General features: G+C 43.6%; 2 protein-coding genes across 4 annotated transcripts; one reads left to right on the forward strand and one right to left on the reverse strand.

Annotated features, from left to right (window-relative positions):
- Window positions 1–226: 226 nt before the first annotated feature.
- Window positions 227–7397, forward strand: Ost48 (dolichyl-diphosphooligosaccharide--protein glycosyltransferase non-catalytic subunit Ost48). The gene is made up of 11 exons (XM_050195880.2): window positions 227–422; window positions 542–652; window positions 741–827; window positions 906–1009; window positions 1300–1394; window positions 1494–1587; window positions 1664–1812; window positions 3608–3755; window positions 4568–4688; window positions 6052–6158; window positions 6896–7397. Exons 1-11 carry the CDS (start codon window positions 278–280, stop codon window positions 7049–7051), a joined length of 1317 nt encoding a protein of 438 aa, XP_050051837.1. The 5' UTR covers window positions 227–277; the 3' UTR covers window positions 7052–7397.
- A 631-nt stretch (window positions 7398–8028) lies between these two features.
- Window positions 8029–26785, reverse strand: LOC126547734 (uncharacterized). Of its 3 annotated transcripts, none has more exons than XM_055063563.2 (14): window positions 26050–26785; window positions 25822–25967; window positions 24127–24333; window positions 23526–23640; window positions 21894–21966; window positions 18468–18581; window positions 17355–17429; window positions 16313–16385; window positions 15957–16043; window positions 15718–15804; window positions 14497–14598; window positions 12350–12439; window positions 11637–11744; window positions 8029–10764 (listed from the first exon to the last, which is right to left on the reverse strand). In XM_055063563.2, the coding sequence occupies exons 1-14, from the start codon at window positions 26052–26054 to the stop codon at window positions 8738–8740; spliced, it is 3309 nt and encodes a 1102-aa protein (XP_054919538.1). In that variant the 5' UTR covers window positions 26055–26785; the 3' UTR covers window positions 8029–8737. The 3 variants fall into 3 exon arrangements, with proteins under 3 accessions (XP_054919538.1, XP_050051659.1, XP_054919544.1); XM_050195702.3 differs by having other exon boundaries at window positions 25819–25967; XM_055063569.2 differs by lacking the exon at window positions 15957–16043 and having other exon boundaries at window positions 25819–25967.
- Between the last annotated feature and the right edge of the window lie 18 nt (window positions 26786–26803).

A 26803-nucleotide genomic window follows, 5' to 3' on the forward strand; every position in this document is an offset into this window, starting at 1 on the left:
AGTTTTGATTGGTGCTGCTCTAGACGCCGATTCAGCTTCGGTGTAAAGAAATAGTTCCTTTATGAAGTTTCAAAAGCATCTCCTAAATAAAATAAAAACGATAACTGCTAAGCACGAGTGCTTAAAAGACAGGAAGCTGCTGATAAAGGCACTCATAAAGGAAATTATATTGCGACGCAACTTTTTTTACGCGGATGAACACCTCGCCACGCTTTTACACGTGGAAGCGGGTGCTGTGGTGCTGCTGCCGTGGCTACTTGCCGGCATCAACAACATCATGGCTCTGAAAGTGTACTTAGTTTCTTGTTTGTTCGCGTTTTCTGTGTTATTACCGCATGTTCTGGGCGGTGGGGAGACGCTCGTACTTCTAGATAACCTCGCCATAAAAGAGACGCATTCGATATTCTTCAAATCCTTGCAAGGTAAGGAGTTGCCACCGTGTACAAAACTGCTCGCGAGAGAGACCTGTCGACGTGAACTCCCACGATATAAGCAGAAGACTTTGTTAACCTCCTTGAAAACGATCTTTTTCTCGGCGCAGATCGCGGTTTTAAGCTTACCTTCAAGTCCGCCGACGACCCTTCTTTATCTCTCAAGAAGTATGGAGAATATCTCTACAAGCACTTGATCCTCTTCTCCCCGTCGGTCGAAGGTAAGCAAACGCCGGTGCTGCGGTGAAGATGCTTTGTGGGTCGTGCGTACTTCGGTGGCCTTACCGTTTTTGCTTTTTGTGTGCCCAGAATTTGGAGGCACCATCAATGTCCAAGCGCTCACCGAGTTCGTTGACGATGGGGGCAACATTTTGGCGGCTGCCAGTTCCAGTGTCGGTAGGTCGCTTTCGACCGTGCTTGTTGGTAAGTCTTTCGCTGTTGTACTGACCTGCGCGCTTCTTCCGTGCCCGCAAGGCGACGTCATCCGTGAACTGGCCAACGAGTGCGGCTTCGAAATCGACGAGGAAGGAAGCTACGTGATTGACCACCTCAACTACGACGTGTCTGATGAAGGCAAGGTTAGTACGTCGCTCTAGTTTCATCCCCGTTGCAGACACAGTTAATTATATCTGCGAGACTGCTTGAACAAAGTATCGGCTGAATCGTTACGTTGCTGTTTAACGTTTAATATGCAAGCTAGATGAAGCTAGTTTGACTATAAGAGATCATTAACCCGTCGTGAGGAGACGCCAATGAACGTAGAAATGTAATATTTGGGCCTTGCAGTACTTTCAACTGTAAGGCAAAACTCTGTTTTGTGTGGGTGGAGCTCACAAACCACACTGCACATCTTCTGCAATGTTTGCAGCACACAACGATTGTTGCGGACCCCGAAAACCTGCTGGAGGCACCCACAGTCATCGGCAGCAAGAACATTCCACCTCTGCTCTTCAAGGGTGTAGGGTGCGTTAAAGCTGCATGAACGGTTCCATATAAGTGACACAGTTCCTTCTGCAACTTTGGGTAGCTTTTTTCACACCTTAAAACATTTACATTATGCAGCATCATCTCGGATCAGGAGAACCCCCTTGTTCTGGAGGTGTTGACTGCGTCGTCAACAGCCTACAGCAGTAACCCAGACAACAAGATCACTGAGGTAGGCACATTCCACAGCCCTGTGCTATGCAGTTAACAGCACTGTGCAGTCATTAACAGAGTTGTCGCCATTGCAGTATCCTCATGCTGTCGGCAAGAACACGCTACTAATCTCTGCATTGCAAGCAAGGAACAATGCCCGTGTGGTGTTCTCCGGGTCCATGGACTTCTTCAGCGACAAATACTTCTCGTCCCCTGTCCAGAAAGCTGCTCCGGGCTCTAAGAAGTATGTTAACAATGTGTCCTCTATTGAGGAACTTCAAAAAATTTATAGTTCAGCTTTTGGTCTACTTTAGTGTGGAGCCAAAAGAGGTGTGCATGTTGAATTATCATACGTAAAATCTTGCATATCTTGCTATTGTGTCGACAACCGGGATCTCCTTGCTAAGAGTTTTGCCCTTGTTGCAGCCTGCACCAGAAGACTTCAAGATAAGTAGTGCATCGGTGTCATTTCTGATCACTCAGATGTGTACAAACCCGCCGTGGTTGCTCAGTGGCTATGGTGTTAGGCTGCTGAGCACGAGGTCGCGGGATCGAATCCCGGCCGCGGCGGCCGCATTTCGATGGGGGCGAAATGCGAAAACACCCGTGTACTTAGATTTAGGTGCACATTAAAGAACCCCAGGTGGTCAAAATTTCCGGAGTCCTCCACTACGGCGTGCCTCATAATCAGAAAGTGGTTTTGGCACGTAAAACCCCATAATTTTTTTTTTTTTTTTTTTTTTTTTTTTAGATGTGTACAACAACTGTGTTTAGTTGTATATGCCTAGCAATAGGGGGCATTATGTATGGTAGTGTTGATCTGAGGAAACCATATTAAGAGATTCTCTCGGAAGTGCAGGCTTTAAGCACAGACCAAGCAACACTGCATCCTCATTTCCTCTCTTATCGTGCATTCCTTGATATGTTTCAAAGCTGCACTTCCAGCCTCTGCCACATCGCCGCAGTGTTGCATGTTCCTTCGTTTCATCTCCGGTTGCTGTGTTCAAGTCGTGCACACTGTGTTTATTCTTGGTTCTCTGCAGCTTAGCCATCAGCGATGTCATTCTGAACATGGCGATCCTGAGTGCAGGATCATTGGAACAGTTGGACATCTGTGCAAATTAGTGGAATCTCACCCTTAGCAATGCTTTCCTCCCCCCTGTGACATGTGGCTTGTACCTTGCTTTCATTTGTCTAGCTTTCATTGTCACTTCCACACACAGAGTTTCTCACTACATTACCTAGAGGGAAATCTGGCGCTGCTGCGCTGTGGTATGCATGGGAATGCCGGTATATTGTGGATTCGGATTGGCATCGTTCTTGTAGAGACAGGACACCTTGAAGACGCGCTTGGCAAGTACCGTTCCGTCTGTCACAATGATTCATTTTCTACTAGAACAGCACGTGAAAAGCTGTTTTAGCTTTATTATTACGCGAAAACATGTTTTGTTTAACTATGAGAACTTGTTATAGTGTGTACATACATGTTACGTAAAAAGTATCAGCGGGTCGCTAAAGTTGGAGGACAGGCAACAAGGTTTGCGCTCGCTTTGAAACAGTTGGTCGTCTGTTCTTGCTTTTCTTCGCTTGGTCATGCATCGTGGGTGAGTAAAGATGTAATATGCGTGAATGGAAACATTTTATGAAGATTTTACTTTGAGAACGCGTTATTTGCGTAGCCATATCCACGTTTTAGACGAAGCCTCTTACAACACCAGCCAACACGAGCCTCGCAGGCACATATACCGTCATTCCCATGATGGCACGGTGCCCCCTTAAGAAACTCCCATAGACGGTGGCGCCAGATTACCCTCTAGGTGTTATAGTGAGAAACTCTATGCTTCCACACATAATGATTAAATTGTGATAGAGCTATGTTGCCACAATGATCCGATACCACATTCACTCCAGCTGAACATGCCTAGGAATAGTGTTAACGGACAGTTGGCTTGGTCTAGATCCAGTGAAGAGCCTGCAGAATTACAACCTAAATGTCGAATGATACTGATTGGTGACGTATCGCACTTTGAATTGTGCAGGCATGCAACGTCTGGCAACCAGGCCTTAGCTGTAGCCCTGTCGCAGTGGGTCTTCAAGGAGAAAGGTGTGCTCAGGGCACAGAACATCAAGCACTACAAGAAGGGAGAAAGGAGCGCACCTGAGGCATACACCGTCATGGATGATGTTGTGAGTTCTCAGCTTTGGCTTTTCTTTTTTTTTTTTTCCTTTTGATTTGGTAGCGAGCTTAACCCCGTAATGTAATCTACCATACATGCTACGCTAATGCGAAGCCCATAGTTGTGTTTTTTATATGCTGGAATGAAGTTTCAGCTTTGTATAGTTTAAAAAATCTGTTTCTAATTTAAAAATTAGTACAGTAATTAAGTTCTAACGAAGAAAAAAAAACACTTCTTAAATAAATGTCAGCAATTTTTTAAATTTTCTTTGACGTGGAACTCTGCTTGGGCATTACTGGGTTAATTACTTACTGTCATTTATGTTGCAGTCACACAATATCTGTGTTTTTAACCAGGGCACCATATTTTGAGCTTCTCATGTCGTCATCATTATTATTTTGGTGCCACCACTATTTTGGCATTAGTTTCAGATAATTGGCTCCAAAGTGTCCTGTATGTCTCATTTTGGGTCAACATAAAGTTCTGGTGCCAGCATTAAAAATGAGATGTACTCAGTGCTCATTTAATGGCTTGCTGCATGTTTTTTTGTTCTGAGATGTTAGCAGTGGCACACTGTTGCCATAATGCACCAATCATAGGTATATCTTATAGCCTTGTATGACGTCTAACAAAATCATAATGGTAATCAGTGCACTACACAAAACAATAATGCAATGAGCACTATGTCCTCGTTACATTCTGGTTTTCCTTTTTTCTGTCGCTTGTTTTGCATAATGCGCTGATCGCAATTATGACTGAACTGCTCCAATTCGCCCAAATCACCACTCTGTTAATCCCACACAATGCACTTTTTCACAACAGGTGTACAGCATTGAGATCGAGATCCTGAAGGGTGACAAGTGGGTGCCGTTTGACGCCAGTGACCTGCAGCTCGAGTTTGTTCGCATCGATCCATTTGTGCGAACCAAGCTCCAGAAGAAGGGTGAGGAGTGCTGGCCGCTAGGGATAACACACTGTGGGCCGTTACAGATGACACACACCACACAAGCGCTTTTAAGATGCCGCTGAAAGTGTATTATTAAGACTAACATGAACTAATGCTACACAGGCCATCATCAGCCTATTTAATATCCACTACAGAATGAAGGCCTCTCCCAGCGAGCTCCAGTTACCCCGGGCTTGTGCCAGCCAATACGCTTTGATCTTATGCCTGCAAATTTCCTAATTTAACCAGACCACCTAACTAGTTCTCTGCCATCCCCAACTACACTTTCCTTGTCTTGGTGCCGTTCTGTAGGTCTGATAAACTACTGGTTATTTGCGCTACTCCTCACAGGCCCCGCCCAGCTCCATTTATTCCTCTTAATGTCAGCAAGGATATTTGTTACCCCCATTTGATCTCTAATCCACACTGCTGAACGTCATGCCTGTAGCTTTTCGTTCTATCACTCATTGCACGATCCTTAACTTCTTCTTGAGCTTCTTTCCCCAGTTTTTGCTCCATATGCTAGTACAGATAGGATGCAATAATTGCACACTTTTCCTTTTGAGGATAGCAGTAAGCTGCCAGTCATTACTTTTTAATGCCTGCCGTATGCCTTCCAACCCATCTTTGTTCTTCTGTAAATTTACTTCGCATGATCAGTGCTCGCAGCAACTAATTAGCCTAGGTAAACATACTCTTGCACAGATTCTAGGGGCTGACTGTGAATCGTGAATTCTCGTTCTCTTGCCAGACTATTGAACATCAGCCCCTTCTGCATATTAATCTTCAACCATGTCCTCTCATTTTGTCGGCTGAGGTAATGAATTATTTGTTGCAAGTCATCTCCAGCGTTGCTAGACAGAACAGTGTCATCTACAAACAGTAGGTTGCTAAGATGTTCCCCATTGATGCTCGTGTAGTGGCTTGACCAAAGGTAGATCATCGAGTTTCTTTGCTGCATATGTAATTGGGTTCAAACCTAACGACCTTGAGTCCAACCTGATCCTAGATCAACTAGCCCAACTTCGCAGTCTTAACTAATTCTCACCTCACTCAGACCTAACCTACCTAAAGCAGCCCTAACCTAAATCAACATGACTGAGGTCTATAAGGTCATGGACATGAGTTAACACAACAGACATGAAACCAATGTCTTAAAGGCACTGTCCTGTTTCTTCCACTTGCCCTTACACCACTTGACTCCTATTGTGCCCAATGTATTATTGAGTAAGCTACATCTTTCCCTCTTTTAAATTTCTCCTTTGCACTGTGTTGTTTGTGTATGTGTGTTTACTGTCACGTAATTGTTTAATGCATTAGCACCCCCCAAGTAGCAGCATTCTCTCTTTCTGCCTCCTAGGCCAGAAATACAAGGCCCAGTTCAAGGTGCCTGACGTCTATGGTGTCTACCAGTTTAAGGTAGACTACAACCGCATCGGCTACACACATCTGTACACATCTACTCAGGTAAGACATTCTTTGCGCAACATCTTTTTGTTCTTCTGTCGTGTGACCTTCAGTAATGTGACCTATCGCTGGCTTGTGTGTCATGTTAAGTATTGATTGTGCAATTTTGTTCAAGGTCAGATCACATTTGTACATATGTCTTCCATACAGTTGTATCCAAGGCCAGTTCGTGTGCATGAATCGTGCTGTCATCATAGCATTGGCAAAAGTCATTGGCAAGGACAGCAAGACTTGGACCTTACTGTGTAGATACTGGGCAATCTAGCCAAACAGAAAGTTAGTTACACAGCATGTCTTATTAGTGTTAGTAGTACAGTTAAACCTCAAAGTAAGTTGGTAAAATTGGCATTTCACTTTGTTATGTTGAATTTCAACCATTTACGCAACTAAGACCTTGCATTCTGCACTGAGCACTCCGTGTCCAATTGAAAGCCGACAAAGTACCGTCCCTCAACCAGATGTATAACTTTGATTCACCGATAGTTGTCAAGCAACTTTATTTGCCGAGATTTTGCTAGAGAAATGTTCAACGTCTACTGAAAGGCATGCACTAAAATAGAGGCGTGCTTCCAAAGCAATGACTCTTTTTTGTAGGATTACGAAGGATTGTTCTTGAAGTGCATCGTCAGTTTTAGCCTAGAGGCAACACAGTCTTGGACTCGGTGAGGTCTAAGACAAAGCTCGTTTGCGAAACTTGCAAACACGGCCGCAAACGCCCAACCATTCTTTCGTTTCAGGTTTCCGTGCGACCGCTCCAGCACACGCAGTACGAGCGCTTCATCCCGTCCGCTTACCCATACTACCTGAGCGCCTTCTCCATGATGGTTGGAGTGTTCCTGCTGAGCTGCGTGTTCCTCCACCACAAAGATACGCCCAAGAGCAAGGCCGAGTGAAATTCGGGTGGCTGGCCCCACAACATCACCTCATCCGCGCGTTGCACTAGGTTATTGTACACCATTGTCTCATTACACAAGAGTCATCCTGTGCGTCCTTGCTCCAAACGAGTGATATGCACAAGCGAAGAAGAGCAAGTCTGGAAGCTTCTCCAGGCTTAAAAGTTGCAAAGTGTGAATGGTTATCGAAGACAGTGGGACTTTCCCCCATCCCCCCCCCCTTTTTCTTTCTGTTGTCACTTTTTTGTTTTTGCGTTTGAATGTTGTGTTGAGTGTGCGGCTACTAAGACATTGTTATGGGTTTCCTTAATTTTCTTTTTTTCAATAAAATGTAATATAAGGGCCATTGAAGCTATTTTCTTTATAGCAAACTAAACTCTTAACGAATATGAAATCTTGGGTGTGTATTGAGGACAGGGGGACCTTATTTCTTTTCTCTGCATTTGAAAGTTGTCAAGTTGAATGCAAAAAAGTGATGGCATAAAACGTATGCTGACAAAGAACATTTTGACTGGACAAGTGCCAACTTTCAACCAAGTTTATTTAGGACAAAAATATTGCTTTTTAAGTGCTAACAGCCCCGTGATTTCTGTGAACACACTCGCTACAAAGAAACAAACAGCAAAGCATTAGTGAACTATGAACAGCACGTAGTCACTTAAATACATGTGCAGAGATTTGGCCAGAAAAAGTAGTCCCTAATCATACATCCTGCTGTATGTGTTCTTTGCATTCTTTGTCCATGTCAGTTTTGAGCTGTTGGCAAATTGACCGAAGTACAACTCACCAACTTTGTCAAACAAAGATTATGCTTGAATGCAAGGTTGCAAAATCCTAATAGGTCCTCACATTTTTTTTTTTTATTTATTTAGTCGATCAACGGTGGACATTTCTTTTGGTATACCATTGGCGTTGTTACACAGCACTGCAAAAGTACCTCATTCCACAATGCAGAAATTCAGTCAAGAGCACTAGAATGCAACAATGCCTTTACTTTATTTCAATACAATTTTGAATAACAGTATAATGCTTAAACAAAATGCAGGTTCTCTTGAGGATAACTGCTTGTAACAAAATATATTCTAAACTGTTGAGCATGCATCTTCTGCTTGCCAGTCTTGCCAATTCTTCTACAGATGACGGTGCATGCAAGAATACCAGACTAGAATGGGCTTGGACCAGAACATGACTGGGGCAGGCCTAGAGAGGTGTTGGTCATGCAGGCAATAAACTTGTTGACTGTGACTTTGTCAGACGTTAACTTGGCAACGGCATTTCTCTGCGTGTCCTGACTAGCTGAAAACTGAGCACCGCTTGACTCCAGGCAATGAAAAAATTTAAGAAAGGAAACATTAACTATGAAAAACAATAGAAAAGCCATTTTAAAGAAATAAAATAGATGTGTAACACTTGCCATGTGCTTGACCGTGTGCTGTGAATGACATTTAGTTGTGAGGCTAACTTCAGTCGCAGTTGGCCCAGGGCAATCTGCATAGAATGCGCACAAAAATTTCTGGTGCTGCTGTCACCATTGTCAGATCAACTTGAGTTGACAGATTGTTCGTCGGGGTGGGCATCTCGTTAAACAGCAGTTGATTGGATACGACTTGGCTCCAGACAGCATAACAACGCATTACTCAGGAGGAAAAAAAGCTTGAAGTAACAAACAGCAAAAGTGGCACTGTTCTACTCTTCCATGTCAAATGATTGTGAGCCGTCTATGCCTTCCAAGCTAGCAAAGTCTGAATCCTCTTCCTGGCTCATCTCTAAGCTCTGGGAAATTGAAGACAGCGTGTCCTCAAACGTGAGCTCCTGCGTGTTTGAGAGTGACTCAAAGTCACTGTCCTCAGAGTCCGCCATGCAGCCGGTGGTCAACTTTGGCTGAGCTTCGTCTGTGTTCACCAGTGCAGCTGGTGTATTTGTGTCAGCTGACAACGTGCTGGTGCTTGCCCTTGACTGCACTTCGTTGGTGTGTGATAGGGCAGACTGCAGGTTAACCTCAGCAGCTTCGCTGCTACCAGCCTCGAAGTGAGTCGCATTCACATCTGCTGTCACGGCTTGTGGCTTTGCCTCAGTTGCTTTGCTGGAACTAGCTTTCGAGTTGGCTCCACTCAGGTTTGCCAGTGAAGCTTGCAGCTTTGCCTTGGCCACTTTGCTGGTGCTTGCCCTTGGCAGACCTCCATTCACTAGTGCAGCAGCTTGCAAAATCTTTGCTTCTGCTTTCGAGGTTACTTCTTTCGTTGGGACCTTGAAACCGGACTTCTTCGCAAGGGGTGCTTTTGGCGGCACCATCTCATGCAGTGCACGGTTTGGCTTGGATATTGCCTTCCCTTTCTTTGCTGGAACTGTGTTTTGGACAATGGCAGATGGTGACACGTGATTCTCTTTGTCTTCGGTTACAGCCACTCCCTTCACTTTGTCAACCTCTTGTTCGCTTGTGCTGGTTTCAGGACTGCTGCTGCTGCTCTCGTTCCAGGTCGCAGCTGCAGTGTCTTCATTATTGCTCAAATGGATGCGCTTGACCCTGCTGATAGCGGATTGCTTGTCAGCTGGAGTGCTGGCCTTCGAGGCAGTCTTGACACCTCTGGCTTTTGCTGCCCCGGCTGAAACCTCGTCCGGCTCTTCAACTCGGTGGTTTGACTGGGGTCCTGTTCCTGACAGAACCACCGCTTGCACTTCTGTCCCACTGCTGGCCCTCTGCACTGGCTGTTCAATAAGGGCCACCTTGGGTGCGGTCCTCAATGCCACGGGTTGTGGCTGCCATGGCTGACTTGTATCATTTGAGTTGCACCTAGAGGCATTCATGGGCTCTTCAATTGGGAGTGTATCCATTGGAGGCTCTATATCCATAGGATCAAATGGTAGCAGCAATTGATTCGGCTTACTTGCGTCAGTATTCTTACCAGCCTTGTTCAGAGAGCCAAGCATTGGCTTGTAGCCAACTGCCCTGTCATCGTCGAGAAATTCAATCAGAGAATTGACATCATAGCACTCGGGCTGAGCCTCTGCGCTGTCGAATGATGGAATAGAGAGAACAAATTGTGCCTCTGTCGAATCTCTTCGAGGCACGAGCGGCTTGGCACAATCAGCTTTGGTTCTGGTAGGTGATTTGTCACTGTCAGGTTCGGCTTGCACAGTGGCATTATCTGGGGGAGCATGAGTAAGCTCGGTGTCTATTCGTAGCTTCACACCATCACTCTCTGTCACACTGTCTGGAGGCACTCCTGCACGAACTACTGAGTCCTTATCTTTCTTCTCGACAGGATTTGTGATGGTGAACATCTTGAATGCACATCCTGGTTTCTTGGTGGGCTGTGGGTATGCCATAGCTGTCATTGAATCGGGGCTTTCATGATCAGTTGGGGATGTGAAAAGAGATTGCTCAGAGGTAGCTCCAGCATCTTCGCTTTGGGATTTGTGTTCTGCGTTCCTCTGTGACGCTGTCATGCCAGTATCTTGTACTTTGTGTTTGGTCTTGCCCGAAGCTGTTGTCACTGTCAGAATTGAGGATGCAGTCGTGCTACTCTGGTTTGTATTGAATCCCTTTTCGCAAGTTTGTCCTTGTTTGGCTTCTTCAATTCTTTTCTTGGATAGAATCGCAGACAGCTTGCCTTTTGCTGGTTGCTTTAAAATACACTTTGCGGATGCTGCCAGGTTTGCACAGGCTTTCTTGTAATCACCGGGCTCCATCTTTTCACGCTCGAGTTCCAGGACTGAAAAACATTTGTAGATGTCAGACTGCATGCCTCTGTATGTGACTGGTGTCTACATTAAATGAACAATAGATCAGTTTAGAGTGACCCTCCGTGGTGGCGTAGTGGCTATGGCGTCGTGCTACTAAGCTCGAGGGCACGACGTCATGCATCAAAATGCATGACGTCATGGTGAGCTGTTGTGGGAACAGTGAGGCGGAACTCCCAGGAACTCCACTTATCTTTCATTTTGGTGTCTTTTCTGGCTTATCAAGCTTGCTCCCACAGTAAGAATGGCTTTGTTGGTATTGCATAAAGGTAAATTAGATTATTGATACAGTTCAAATTACTTTTTTTTAGTGTTCCTATAAAATTTTTACAAGCATGTCCACATTGCACTTTTGCCATAGTAAGTGTTTGAAAGCAAGTTTTTATGGCACAAGAACTGGACTTGCTAGCATCATTGCTCAGATTTTAATTATTTCTTATAACAATAGCATAATCAGGTATTATCCTCTGGTTCTTTTTACCTTTGTTCGTGCTTCAGCTAATTAGTTTGCACAAAAGGGATTATTTTTATGCTGCTGATGCTAGATTCACAAACACTGGCGCATGTGTCAGATGCAAGCAAAGTGATTCAGCACATTTTTGCCACTGCAGAGCAATGTGACTCCCGAGTTCCAGCTACTGTTAAAGACGCCAATGTGTCAGCTTTTGGTAACACACTTAAAGAACTCGATGCTTATCGAAATAGCTAGACTAGGCCTTGGGGGAAAAAAAGGGTGTTTTCCTTGCATACACTATATGCACTGAAACAGGATGTTGGTAGAAAGTAGTATGAGCATGCTTGTCTTAAATAACCAAGCTGTCCGGACAGCCTTTCATGCTCTCACCTTGTTTTGAGCATGCCTTTGGCTTTGGCTTCTTTGGGCATGGATGTGCAGACTTATCGCTTTCACCGGGAAGGATTTTGCGTGGCCTTCCTCTCGGGCGTTTCACGTCTGTGCAACAAAATATGGCCAGTCAGTGAAATAATCCGCAAAGGTGGGCACGTATAGCAATTCATTTTAATGAAGCAAAAACACATTTTTAAGAGTTCTTTGTGATTATGCATTTAATTTTGTGACGAAGCAGCGCGATGAAATGTCGTGTACAATGCACACTCAGTGTTCGATTGCGCATTAGTGCTACGTAGTGGCGGGCAAAAAGTTTTGTGGCTTAGCGTAAATGCGCGCATTTCATCCCGTCCATTCATGTTACATCCCAGCCAAATGGTACACCTAATTTACTTTTAGTTGCAAGCAGCAACGTCACTGCATTTTGTACATATCATGGCTAGTGCAGACAGTTCATCTAAAATTAAATTAGCTTTCTAACATCATCATTTCAAAGGAATTTCGTGCTGCATTTATTTTGTCGTTTCAATGGCTCATCAGTAAATAGCATTTCTAGCTTATGATAGCTCTCTGTCGCAAAAAATACTAGCACCTGCAGCCTTCTGCTTTAGCAACTTTAACGATTAGTGCTTTAACGTCCAAAGCATTGAATATGCAGTTGACAATGACTGCAATCACCAGTGCAATAGCTGTGTTGCTCCGTTTTTTACCTTGGGTCACTTCTGAGGTGACTGCTTCTGTGCTGGGTGGTGTGGGCGATGCATTCACTTTGCGTGGTCTTCCACGTGGAGTTATCTTTCCTGCATTGGTAAATGGACATTTTAATTCTCTCGCGACCTTTTCTCAATAGTAGCAATGCTTTTTTTCTATCCCAGATGCTTAGATGCTTTTTCTTACAGCTCCTTGATGTTATAAGAAGTAGTATACCTTTTGTTTTGAATTCCATACACACGTTTCTTTAACAGCCTGCAGCATTATACCTCTGAAGAAGCAAACATTACTTGTGCAGCAAATCTGTGTTCTCTCAGAGTACTAACAAAGCTCTACAGCTTTAGCTCTTGAATAAGCACTTAGGACACATGTTATTGCAGCTTCAGGATTGAAGCGCAGTACTAGTGAAGTCATGTGCACATTGCAGAAAATCTAGAGATCGGCTTGGAACAACACAAAAGAACAATTTTTTTCAATACAAGACCAAGTGAAATGCCATTCCATAGCACATTTTGGAGATGCACATGTCAAAACTGGCACTAGCAAAGTATTTCTGCTGAACTGACAAGGCTCATTACTGTCTGTTTTTGATCTGACACGTGCAGTAACCTAAAGTGAACAATTAAGCTGTTAATTAGCTAACCAAGCACTGCAATTTGGCATTCAAATAATGTCTACCTCCTAGAGTGATTCTCACAGAAAGGTGAGATTGTGCCGTCTGGTACGGGAAAATCTGTTTCAAATAAAAAACATAATAGAGAAGAGGGTGTTACTACAGATGAAGGGAAGCATTTTCAATCGAAGTCCACAAAGGTCGACCTCCTTTATGGTTTTCCTGTTGCATTGGCTTGCAATGGGCATTACAAAAGATTTTTTGTGTGATGCCAGTACATTGAAAGGATCAATGCTTCATGCTGACTGTTGACTATTTGAAGAATGAGAGAATGCCTAAATACTTTATGATCTGATTTGTTTTGAGGCTGTCATAAAAAGTAATACAGTAAAACAGTAGTTAAAACGAAAATATTGAAACAAAAAGTTAATTTCAATATGAGCAGTATTGTTGTTGAAAGCAGAGAGGCCTCAAACAGCCATAATGATGAGGAAAGGGAGATGTTTCTCTCGCTGTGTATCCAACAAGAGTATACATAAATACCATGCAGCTTTTTACAAACAAATAAATGGGATGCCGGTAACATGGCAATGTTATATTTCATGCCTGCATTGACTTATGAAGCATGGGGGACCGGTTTTTTTCCTCAGACTGCTTCTGAATGCTTCCAAATGCACTTTCAACATTTTTGCAAAGCAATACAGTGCGACACATTTGTCAGAGAAAAATTAAAGAAACTTTGTGACAGCGACGAAACCTGTGACTGCTTGCCCCTTGTGTAGAGAGCGGTAGTACAGCTGTGAGACATAACCAGGGCAGTGTCCTTTACAAGTCTAACCTGAATACACATGGGTTTTAAGGATCAAACATCGAGTGCTTTGTAAGGAAGCCACGTTAAGCCAGCACATTCTAGGCACCCCAGCCAGAAATCTCCAGTGCCCTTTGCAGAAGAAGACAAATATGACAGTGACTGTACATTTACCTTTATTATTATTATCATCATCATTATTATTGTTGTTGTTATTATTATTATTATTGCATTTGTAAAACAATCGCTGAGAGTAGAAAGAGAGCTAGCTGGCCACTTTTACCAGGAGTGGCACAACAGCTGCAAGCTCTTAAAGGGAAAATGTACATGGAAAAAGAATAGTGAGTGAAGAACAAGTAGAAAAAATGCAAAAAAAAAGAGTGAGCACAAGAATAAAATATGTGTGTGTGTGTGAAGTCAGAAGATTGCTGTTGCCACAGGGTGGTGTGGTGCATTCAAGGTGCTTCACTGCTAAAAATGGCAGTTTCACGTTGTTTCTAGAAAGGTACGTCGTTACCGGACGCAAACACGTGTGCACCGTAGAGAAAGTTAGCACCTTCAGGAGGAGGCCTTTGGCAAGAAGCTGCCGAGAATGTGACGCTAGGGGAGTGCTTCGATGCATCAATTCACGATAGCCAGAGGAACGACGCGCGTGCATAATGTCCCAGCAGTTTTTCTCTTTTTTAACGAACTTGCGAAGTTAGAACTTTCCAACCATCCTTCACCTTGTTCGGTGGTTTTCCTCGACTGCTTTGGAGGCAGTTCTTCAGCTTGGTTGCTTGCTTTTTGAATATTTGTGCAAAACTGTGCCCTTGGACGTTTCACTCCTGTAAAACATTTGTGCAGGTGCTAAGCTGAGCAAAAGCGTCATTGTTAAAAAGGAAGGTAAAAAGGAAAACACACTGGTAACACTAAAATTTCGTTTTTCTCTTGCGACTAATGTTGCAAGCAAACTTTTTATGTTTGTTGAGTTGGTAATGTCAGGTTTTATTGGTCACTTAGAGTCTCTCCTGCTCTGTTGCAAGAAACTTCATCAAGTTTGGCAGGACGGTTGCTTAATGAAAGAATTTGTGTATTTCGTGTCTGTTTAGAACAGGGAAATTGGTGTGTCGACTTGTGCCAAAGCTGCCAGTTAATACCTGAATAATTTGATGAGCCCTGGAGAACGCTAATGAAGTGAAAAGGTGTTGTAACACGACAATTATATGCTTTGTGGTGTCGACTATATATTGTTAAAGGGAAAAATAAAAACTGAGCTCATAAAAATAAAAGAACCCAGATGCCACAAATTACAGTCTTATAAATTAAATGATGAAGTTAAACTGAGTTATGTTTAGCAATGTTGCAATAAATTAGCAAACGCCATACAGTATGTATTACCAGGCAAGTGATGACCATAATTAGTATGGCATATTGAAACCTTTCAAGATATCGCCTTAGCATCGGAAGACAAATTCATTGCAATTTCACGGAGCACTTTTATGCCTTTTGCTGCCTAGGTGCACAGGCATTTGAGAACAGACATGCCAGTCATGAAGTGTTAAAAAAAAGTGTCATCATTAACCAGTGCCAACCTATTTTAGTCTAACCGCAATGTAAAGGCTTCGCCCAACAATCTTCAATTACTCTGCTGCCTTGCATTCAACTGAATCCATGGATGTCACGCTATATGCCAATTTCGTAACCTCATCACAACACCTAATTTTTTGCCGACCTTGTCTGTTACTCTATTATAACTCTAGTTATCTGTTCCATGCATCACATGAGTCACATGGCCTGCCTACACTTCTTCCTCTTAATCTCAACTAGGATGTCGTGGACCCACATTTGATTTCTGAATCACACTGATGTCCATCTCATCATTTTTCTTTTATCGCTTAGTGCACAGCCCAGCTCTCACTCTCCTATGAATGGCGTATTATTAGCATAGCTTGCTCGTGTCTTACCTTGTCTTGGCTTTGCAGCCTTTGCATCTTTGCCAATCTGTGCATCAGGTGTAGGGATCTTGCGCGGTCTCCCACGAGGACGCTTCTCTGCAAGCACGCATACCAGGAACTGACTTCAGTGCTTTTGGTGACCTTTGTGAAGAGTCGCTCTGACAAATTTAACCCCTAGCATGGTGCTCATGCAGTAGCTCCAAAAATCGGTGTAGACGCATTATTAGCATAGCTTGCTCATGCCGTACCTTGTGTTGACTTTGCAGCCGTTTCATCTTTTCCAGGCTGTGTATCTGGTGCAGGGGTTTTGCGTGGTCTCCCGCGAGGACGCTCCTCTGCAAGTGCGCATACCAGGAACTGAGTTTAGTATTTTTGGTGACTTTGACATTATTTTGGTGATTTTTGAAGAGTTGCTCTGACATATTTAATCCCTAGCATGGCGCTCATGCAGTAGCTCTAAAAAGTCAGTGTAGATGTAAGGGGTCAGTTTTATGTTACAGTACCACTGGTGCAAAGGTCATATGTGCTGGAACATCATCTAGCAGTAAGATGGGGGAATCAAGTGACACTTGCCTGCAGCAGCAACCACTGATATAAACTATACCTTTGGGAGCTTGGACTGAGCTCTTCTGCGTGCCTCGGTACCTATTCAAGAAGCAGTAGCTCTTGATGCGTTCCTGCGTAGGTGTAAAAAAATATAATTTTGCCATTGGAAAAGGACATTTTCAGTTTATCTTGTTCTCTCCTGCAAGACTTAGTCTTAAAAATATCTTTTTTTTAAGTCTGTAGGGATGCGCGACTCTCGCGCGTCCCCTGATATGTTGTTTTCTCGCATAGCTCCAGTCTCCTGTAATCCGGCTTCATCGCGTGGCTTTACTGCGGCGGTCGGTATGCTTGCAGGGTAGTACGAGAGATGGCTTGAGTGTTGCTCTGCTAACGCCACCTAACGGCGGGGTTATTTGGGCGCAAAAAGGAGAAGGCTCTTCCTAGCTCTTTGGCCCGGGATCGGCAAGCGGCGCGGATGTTCTGCGCGTGCGCCGATCCATGCTTCTGCGAGACCGTCTCGCGAGGCCTACCCCGGAATGGACGAACCCGATGGTTTGAACGCGCCACCGTTCGCGATGGTTCGCGTGACCGCGCGAACGACCAGGCGTTGGTGTCCAGCTTGGGGCGAACATATTCGCTCGTTATCCGGTCGCGGTGAGTCGGACTTCCGCGATTTGTCGCGCGCCCATCGACATGTTTCGTGGAACTCGGCTAGCAGGCATTAGTCTATATAAAAGGTGCATTACATGCCTTTGCGATTGTTTGCACTACTGTGTTGTTCCTTTGTCCCAAGAGCACGGGTGAGAACCCCACAAGTCTCAATGCTGTTGCTGTTTACTAAGATCTGTCACAAGCAATAAGTCACAAAAGCCTGTCATGTAGAGGTGCTTAACCTTATTCTATTTCGCCATAAGTCTCAGCTACCTTATTAGCACAGCAGCATATAAGTACCCTGAGTTCAGCAGTGTTTCTGAGCACTGCATAAGCTAATCTACAATGGTCTAGGAAACTGCGTTTATACTCATCAATGAGTGCTTGTACAAAAGAATTCCGTAGATGAACTGACGCAAAGCCCACGCTGCTGTCATAAACGTCCTTACCGCCACAGGCATCTTCAGTGCTTTTTCAGCGGTCGCTACTGCTGCATCCAACATCTTTCTGTAGTAGCCAGGAACCTGATGGAAATTAATAACATTGAGTGACAGGGTTACTGATCATGAAAGAAATCGAGAGCTTCAGCAGTTCAAATTCATTTAGGTTCCATGAAACATCATTACAAGAACAGAATGTGCAGAAGAGGAACCCACGGTCAAGAGACCGTGCTTGGACATCTCTCCAGTGTCATCTTTACAAATAACAGAAGCAAACTACAAACTATTTCGACTAATGCAAGCAGACAGGGTGCTTTACTGAATGAGCAGAGGCACAAACGTGAGTGGTCTGCATCGTGCAGCCACTGCACTGTGTGGGCTACCCATGGCTGCACCATGCAAGCCACTCACGTTTGCTCACCCACTATTCCACACAATCTGCCTGCATGTAGTGGAATATTGGACACACTAAAACTCTCTATTGGTACAAAGAATGGGCTGCCTGATTTTGGGTTGTGTTTTAAAAGTCACTGTGTTAAGCCGGAGTGTTATCCTCTATCGCAGTCTCTGCAATATGTGTAATTCCTGCAGGTGCAGTGAACAAGATGGTGGGACAAGGGCCTAATTCACACCGATGCAGGCAATGAGGGAAATGGCAGTGGTACACCAAATTATCCTGGGAAACTGTTGTGAAAGCATCGCAGCACAAGTGCAGTTTCATTCAGCTGGTTTTCACTACCTCAAATTAAAATAGCAAAAATCGCTGTTATGGTGACAACGGTGAATTGACACAAGCACTAGTACTGAATGGGCACTGAGAAGAAGAGAACAGAAAGGTTTAGTCGTTTAGCCATGACAGGCAGTAATATATTGGACAACATTGTGGGCATCACAGAGAATAAGTTGTTCGATCTTGAGAAGATATTGCAGCGTTCACTAGAATAAGCTGTTCTTGAGAAGGTGACAGTTATCACTGCGACAGCCTGCAGCCATCACAGTAAACGAGCACAGAGCTGCTAGACCACATAAGTTGGCAGATGTTTTATAATTTTCCAGCGAGCTATGATTGCTGCATTTATTGTGAACAGGCACACTTTCAGTATCAAGCATAATGTCACTTGCCTTGTTCCCTGCAGGCCCATCATGATTGTGCGCCTGTCGAAAAGATACGCAAAACCTATCACGAACCCATGCCCGTGTCACCTTTTGGTCCAGAAAGGTCACGTGGTAACTCGTCTGCAACAGATTAAAAAGAACAACAATGACTTAGCTAGCAGATAATGGCACAGCCTTTGTTGAAAGAAACAAAGATCAGCATGTGTGTATCCCAGCTGGCTCAGCTGCCTGCTGACTCCAGGATGTCTAGCCAGCTTTTTATTTCATCTTGTAAGGACGCTCGAATTTTGCAGCCCCAGATGTTTTCCTCACATGGCTCTCATGCCTCCTGGCATCCAGCTTTCCCGCACAGCGAATAGGCAGTGAAGGGAGTCCGTGTTGTAGCTATGCAGTACGACAAGAGATGGCATGAGTGCTTCGACGATAGCGCCACCTGACAGTATAAATACAAATACTTGGGTGCAAGAGGAACTTTCTTTTTCCTCTTCAACTACAAAATGGCGTCATGTGCGGACTGACCACACGCTTATTGATGCACTTTGTGGGAGTATCCCACGAAAAGCTTCGGAGCATGACACTAGCATGGACAGGCAAACATCTCTCAAAGAGACATCTCTGACATCAAAGAGACATCAGAGACATCTCTGAAACGTGCCTCTGTTCGTGAGACTGAAAATGCAAATGGCTTAGGCTTCAGTGTCTGGCAAGGGCAAACATTACTCGCTCAGTATCCTTCTGCGGCGAGTCAACTTCCCCATACATTCATTGTATGCTGGCTCGCTGATATTCTTGTATAAAGGTGCAATAAATGCTGTACTGTGTTTTCATTGCACTGTGTACTACATTTTTTGTTACCAAGAGCAATTGAGACCCCGTAATCTTCACTCCATGAGCTCCAGAGCTTTGTAAACGATTATTTTCATGAGTGCGACACAATATAGGTAGGACTTGGCAACTCTTGTACTCCTGGTGTCCTTATGTCTAGTGACAATGTGGTGCTCAGCTGCTGACAAGGTCCTGGGTTCAATTCCTAACCACTGCAGCCGCATTATGCTGGGGAAAACATTCTCAGCAAAATACAATGTTCATGTACTTAGTTGTACGTGCACATTAAAATACACAGCCGGTCTAAATTGTCCAAGTGTTTCTTTGCGAAATTAAGCCCATTGAATCAACCTTCTGGCAGAGGCTGTACACTAAAAAAATTAATATAGTGCACTTGACAGTAGATTACATTAAGGTGAAATATATACAAAGCAAGTTCGAGAAAGCCACTGAACAAACCAGCCTTTTTGACAACATGTATGAAATATACGTAGCTAAATGGAAGCCACTGTAGAACTAAAGCAAAAAAAAAAAAAATAATAATAATAATGAAAATTATTTGCTTTGCTTTTTTATGCTACCTAACTTTTGCAGAGAGACAGTTTTCAGTTTTTCACAAATTAATTCCTGTTGGCTCTTTTAGGGAGAGGTTTGATACTCTAGCTGACATGACCAAGTACCACTTATCATTTTCTTTTTCCAGACTCATACAAGACCTAGCCATCCCTGTGATGTTTCCGGCACATGTTAGTACTGTTACTAGTGTCATTCATGAAGTGCTTCATGCTGTGCAGCAAATTATGAATAATTATTATGGAGAAAGTCACACAAACACACTGTGAGTTGGCTGATACATACATCATAAACAAAGACACAGCTTCAAAATAAATATCACCATTATGTTGCTTATACAGCCAAATGCCAATCTGTTTCTATCTCGCAATCAAGAAACAATGCCAGAATGAGTAGGTTCACGTTACAGTTAACAATTACAGATTGAATGCCTACGACCAGAGTGCTGCGTACTGAGATGCTAATGTTTGTCCCTGAAAACATTAGCTGACTGTACAATGCTGCAGTTATTTTTCTTCTTAAGTTTGCAACTTTCCGAAGATCATTCGTACTGTTTTCTAATTCATTCATTCACTGTTTCCAGATATTCACCGAGGAAGCCGCAAGCCTCCTCACTCTGTGTGTGTGTCTACGTGCGTGCACATTTATTTATTTAGGAAATTTGCATATTACCACTGCCTTAAAGGAGGCTGAAAAATGTGTCACTAACACTTATCTCCAACAATAACAGTGTCAGTAACAGATTATCAGAGTATCAATTACACTGGTAACCCATTAGAGACCGGTAGATTATAAAAAGCAATACTGATTTTGTTTTCAGAGATCGTTAGGTAGCCCCAAGGAACTCGGGTTGATGCAAGCGGTGGAAGGTGAAACCTGTTTTGGACTGCCCAGTGGCAGCCTCTTCTGGAGTGTGCACGTGGACGCGCAAGACGTGTCCCACAGGCGGCTTGCACTGCGGAGAGCCGTAACCCATAACTGCTTAGTGCAGCCCACAGAGTACCATCTGCTACTGTGTGTCCGGGCTAAGCCCAAAGACAATCCTTGCTGCCCACTTCAGAAGGGGATACGTAATAAAGGAAAGCAATATTTATGTGGTCACCATTCTGAAAGGAAACTTTGCCTCAGCTGTTGCTTTTGTTCAATTTGACAGTGTGCAGCCAACAGTACCCACTTTCAAGAGGGGAGGGAAAAACGGCTCAATTTGCCCCCCACCCCACCCTTTGACATAGGGGGAGGCAAGTGCTCCCCATGCCTCCCTTTCTCCTCTCTCTCTCCCTCTCTTGGTAAATATGTCTATGCACAGTATCTCATGTTTTTGCTTTTGCATTTTTCCTTCCGTGTAAATGCATGCATTGCAAACACCTGATCAAATCAAGTGGCTCAAAGGCAGTGCTGTCTCGCCAATCGCCTCTGATGACAACTTAGATGCTCACGATTTGAACAGAGCTAAGTGGTGTTACACATTGTTTCCACAGCATATTTGCTGCACCTGTAATGTCGCATACCTCAGTACATGCTTTCTGCAAGTGCACTGCACTAAATTGCTGTGTATGATAAATTTGACAAACCTTTGTTAATTATCACATCTCTAAATACCAATCTCCGTGCTGGCCGAATCAGTATAGTTCGTCCTTATGGGGGCTGTTATTTTTTCTTCTTTGCGCTTCTTAGAATGTGCAATAGTTTAGTAGTTAAGGCTTAAAGCTGGGCTAGTTGATTTGAGTAGTTTAATTGGCTTATCTCTAGCACTGTAAAAACAGAAGCACACTGGAGGAAGAAGATAGGCAGGTTCATGTTGAGCGCACATCCTGCCTTTTTCATGTTATGTGCTTCCGTATCTTTAGTGCTATAAGTATGTCAAACAATGCAATATAGCTTGTTCAGTTCAGTCAATAGTTTTATATACTGCTGGTGTATTGCGGGCATGGTTGCCTAGTGATGAACATTGATGCACTGTCATAGTTTTGCATTTTCAAATGGCGGATGTGCTTGCAGCACTATGTCGTGCTTGTGGTAAAGCTGCGCACTTACCGGTAGGTCATGTTTGCCTTCCCTCCATTCATAGACACCCAAGTCTGGATCATCATCAATCATGGCAGGCCACCTAGTAATAACGATGCAAAGGAAGTCAGTTGTGCAGTTGTAAAAGTTTTCAAGAAGAAAATCAGTCGAGGTAATCTGTATTGAAGTGAGTAAAGTTTATGAGGGCAGGCAGCATACATGTGCAAAGGGCAACAGAAAATCTCCAACTTTCACAGTCTTGGTCAGAATTTACAGCGTGTAAGGTTTCCTTACACAGTTTAACACGCTGAGCGCAGAACACCAAAAAAAAAGAAGACAGACAATGATGGAGCACTATCTGCTCTCGGTATGTCCAGTTGTGATGATCATAAGCTGCCCCAAGGTCATGTCATTTTGGAGGGCTTCCTTGCCTTGCCTGCAGCAAACTGCAACTTGTATGGCAAACTGCAAGTCTGTCATTTCTTGTGTTTTTCATCTATCTCTTCTGACATAACTCTCCGTACCTAATGTCAGACATCAACGTCGCCTTTGGGCAGGTCTGTCATTACCTCACTGGCAGTTAGCTGCCTCCCCATAGTGAAGTACCATGAGTGAGATGGGGCTCACAAAGGTACGCAGATTTGGTCAGTATAATGGCAGAAGAAAAGTGAGAGGCATTGGTGCTAAATATTTATACAAATACTTTTTGTATGATAATTAAGTCCAGCCCTCCTAGCCATTTCTTTTTTTAATTATACACATTACAAATTCAAGCTGTTGGTAGGGCTTTTATTCAGGCAGTCAAAAGCAATTATTGCTCCTCCATGGCTCTGGGCTTGGAGAAGCACTGTAAGCACTGTGTGTGTGTTTTTTTATTTTCTCATACACTATGTGGACTAATGAATGGTCAATTGGACAACTCAAATACGAGCGCTAGAAATTCAGAACACTCCTTAATGAATTTCATCTGAAGGCGTAGTTGGTTTCATTTGTCACTTGAGTAGGTAGCTCAATGTAAAAGTCATTCTATTGTCCTCACCTGCTTGGAAACAGCAGCCTCTTGTTTTGAGTTGTTACATTTGGTTCGTGACAGGCACAATTCATTCTTTAGTGCAACTCCTGCAGTTTAGGGTGAGCTGAGCCTGTTGAACATAGCTTCTGCCTTGATTATAACAAACATGGATCTTAATAAATGCCGAACAGTTCACCGATATAAAAGGAAAGGGTAAGATGGTATATGCTCGAATGCAGCCACATCTCCGATAATTATCAGCAGTGGTCAAACAAGGGGTGTCGCTGGAGCCAACATTTCAACAAAGGGCCTCGTCTTTGTCAAAGTGTGGTGAAGACAAGCCCACTGGTCAAAACATTGGCTCTGGCTACACCCCTTGCTCTACCACTGTTGGTCACTCCACGTGTCTATCTTCCTGCGAACCTCTCTCTTCTTTGAGTATAGCCACATATCTTCAGTGAGGTATATAACTTCCAGTCACGTGCTTGAACTTGTTCTGTAAAAACTACCTTTCTTAACAAGTGCAAGGATAAAGGCAACTTGTTGTGGATTAAGAAGTTGCCTAAGGAAACAGTGCATGTGTCTTTAAGGACACTGGTAAGATGACTGATGGCCTCTACTGGTACCTCCTTATTGCATAATGATCTTACCATGGATATGTGTTCACTTTGGCCCAGACTATTGAGCCAACAAAGTACTTCGCTTCCAGCAAGTCATCATCAGGCTGGTCATCTTCCTCCGCTTCACAGGTGTTGTGTTTCGGATCTGCCAAAAAGTGCAGCAAGATGCAAAAGTAAGGTAAAAAATTTGTGCGATGAAGTCATGTAAAGCCTGCATGTTTATGGTGCACTTTTGCAAACTGAACTCAGACTCACATACTGATACTGTCATGCAGATCATTTTTGTTCAGAGTAGCTAGCCCTTGTGGTGATTACAGATCGGAAAGAGCCTTATTGAGTATATGAGTTATTTCCTTACTGCACTTGTCCACTTAGATAGATTCTTCTTCACTTCTATACTTGCACACATTTTTACAAATTTTGTGATTACAAACAAAATCTTTATTGCAGGCTTCATTTTAAAATGCAAACAAGATACTGCACAGGCTGCTCCTCTCTCTCTCTCTCCTCCTAGTCCCCTTCTCTGCGTCTACTGAAGATTTCAGTGAATCACACTGCGGCCATGCAGTTCTCGCTGTTTCAGTCACCATTCTGTGCTATTTGTTTTCAAGGGCAGAAACCTCGTGCATACCGCTGTTCATGGAGCAAAACCACTTCTGAGGTAGCTCACTGGGGTCGATGACATCGGCAAGGTACCGCCACTTGTTGCACTCTGGGTTATCGCATTGCACCCAGGTTCCCTCAACAGTGCTGATCCTAGCTTCAAGTAGCTCTTGCATCTCTTGGCTGGAGTCAAGGCATTCGCTTGTGTCTTGGGTGCCCTCCTCTGTTTGAGACACTGTGTGGAGACAAAAGATGAGTTCAGACATGGGGTGATTCTTTAAACGTGGCACTATGGTTGGAACAGCCAACTTGTGTTAGTACTAAATTGTGACTCATCATCAGGTAAGCTTCATTATGCATGCTGCTCCGTTAAGGAACGCTTGATCATCATGGTATGATTCTAGTTTCACACTGAGAACTGCAGATGGCGTGTGAGATGTGCAAATATATTAGCAGGTTGTGACAAGGCTATAGAAGCGGTAATTAATAGTGACTTTGTAGTCTTGGATCCTGATTAGCAAACATGTGTGCATCTTTCAACAGCAAATAACCGAGGCTTAGCCTTGCTTTGACTGAAAAGATGGGAGAAATGAATAGTCTAGGCAAGATAGAGCACTGGTTTATTGTTTGATCCTGCAGAATATGTATACCATAACCAGAGAAATGAAGAATGACTTTGGAAAGGACACCTAGCTTTGATGAATCTTACAATATGTGACACATGTCTAAATAGAAGACTCAAATCTCTCTCTCTCTCTCCACCCCTTTCTTTTTTACATTGACACAGGAGCCACACTGAAGCACAGACCACCAAGGACATATATCTCTCTTGCCTTTATTATTGTATATTCAGAGCGCTGTCTAGATTGCCTCTAGACAATGCTGTCTTGTCTAGTTTATTTCTCCAAACTTCATGCTAGAAAGCACTTGTCCAACCAACTTGCCCAATGCATGGTGAAATAAATATATCTCAATGTATATGTGAGGAGGCAAAGGTTATTGTGCATAGCTAATTGTGACTTGATCCTCGCTTCCATTTGGTACACCTGTACCCTGTAATATCGTACTAAGACAATATTGCAACGGCTGGAGCTGTGACAATGTCAGTAAGAAGTGGAATATTTATGTCCAACTGAAATGCAAATCCGTAACTAGATGCATGACCCTTATTAGTGTGTCCATGAAAATTAGAAAGGTCATGTAATCTGGTGAAACATTGTAGCATTGAAAACAATTACATGTAGGATGACTGCAGTCGTTTGTCACTAAAAAGCATGCTTGTCACACTCCTATAGTAATTATTTGGCAGTATTTTTTTCACTCTGAAATTAGGATTATGTAAAACATCCTCGTACAAGTCGAGTGCGTACAATTGGAGTGGGCATAAATCTGTACTTGCAATTTCTTAAATTTTCCTTTTATTCCGAAACTATTACTTCAAATGTTCTTTTTCTTCCCCATGGTTGCACGACTTGGTGAGACAGAACATATAATAAACCATGAATTCTATACATATGGTTGAAGGTAGATAGATTAACTTGTTTATGTATCTGTTATATGGCTGGTGCTGTTCCTGCAGGAGCTGATCTAATAGTTGAAGACCGAGAGATCCATGCATATAACTATATGAATATTCCAGTTGGGTTATGCCCATTCACGATCGCTATATTCTATGAATATTTGAAGGAACTGCGCGAGCGGATAATTTGCCCAATTTTACCACCATTGTAGACAAGCCTCTTAGGCTTCAGCGTCCCTTTGGCGGATTGGCGGCGGTTCCGTTTCTTCACCGGGGCTCCAGGCACTGGAGGGAGAATCCCGCGTGTCGAACCTCTCTGCGGCGTCGCTTGTCCGGTTTCACCGTCTCCTCTGAGAAGATTGAAAAGACAAAACATAGTAAAATAGTCGCAAAGCTTCGGCTATAACTCCAAAAGGAAGTACAAGACTCTACCTCATTTTGGGCCACTGCGTTCGCACGTTCGGTGCACCCTTTTAGAGTGAACGTGCTACACTTATGGAAAGAGATGTAGGTAAATAAACTGCGCTCGTCGATGCCTTGTCTTTAAGCTCGAAAAAAAGAGCGAAGTGATATCCTTTCTCAGAAATAACTCGCAGCAAATGTCCCGCCTATGTTGCGACGCGACGACCAGAAATGGCGATCTGGCGGTTTCTGGCTGTCGCTGATTATCGTCTGCTGTACGAAAATTTTGAAATGCGCGATACTCGCGAGAACCTGATTTGTCGTTTTAATTTGCGTTGCACCGACTAAAAATGTCCGATGGTGGCGTTTTTATTTCGCTCAATTAGTCGCGTTCGTAGAGCTCGTCTGCGCGTTTGAATTAAGGTAGCGTCTGGACGAAGAAAAGAAGTTCGCGTCGTCTGCTGCAGTTCTCGCGCGACGCGCTCGCGCTCAGTACTCGGCAAATCAAACAAAAAAGAAACAATTGCGCAAATTGAAATGAATTATTTAAGTGAAATGACGACCGGGCATTGTAATAGGTCATTAAGAAAACTATACAATCAGTTGATTTGTCGAAATCTAAAGAATATGCGCTTTTATTATGTTTTTTGCGCTCGCTCGTAAATCGCGCCCTTTATAGTGACGCAAAAGCGGAAGTCGACTGGCGTTGACAGTTAAGTTAATGCATTAGTTTTCGGGGCAAACCGAAGGCTTGTGTATTTAGCATATGAGTCTACGCTGTGCA

This window comes from Dermacentor andersoni, chromosome 3 (assembly GCF_023375885.2).
Source record: "Dermacentor andersoni chromosome 3, qqDerAnde1_hic_scaffold, whole genome shotgun sequence".
Lineage (NCBI taxonomy): Eukaryota > Metazoa > Arthropoda > Arachnida > Ixodida > Ixodidae > Dermacentor > Dermacentor andersoni.

Bases quoted from the DNA above. Each gene is read 5' to 3' on its own strand.
- LOC126547734 (XM_050195702.3), bottom strand. The intron at 24,334-25,818 runs GTAAAATTGGGC...GTCTCCACACAG, and splicing joins GAGGCTTGTCTACAATGGTG to TGTCTCAAACAGAGGAGGGC. The intron at 16,044-16,312 runs GTATAGTTTATA...GCGCACTTGCAG, and splicing joins CTCAGTCCAAGCTCCCAAAG to AGGAGCGTCCTCGCGGGAGA.
- Ost48 (XM_050195880.2), top strand. From the start codon at position 278: ATGGCTCTGAAAGTGTACTTAGTTTCTTGTTTGTTCGCGTTTTCTGTG. The intron at 653-740 runs GTAAGCAAACGC...TTGTGTGCCCAG, and splicing joins CTTCTCCCCGTCGGTCGAAG to AATTTGGAGGCACCATCAAT. The intron at 1,395-1,493 runs GTGCGTTAAAGC...TACATTATGCAG, and splicing joins CTGCTCTTCAAGGGTGTAGG to CATCATCTCGGATCAGGAGA.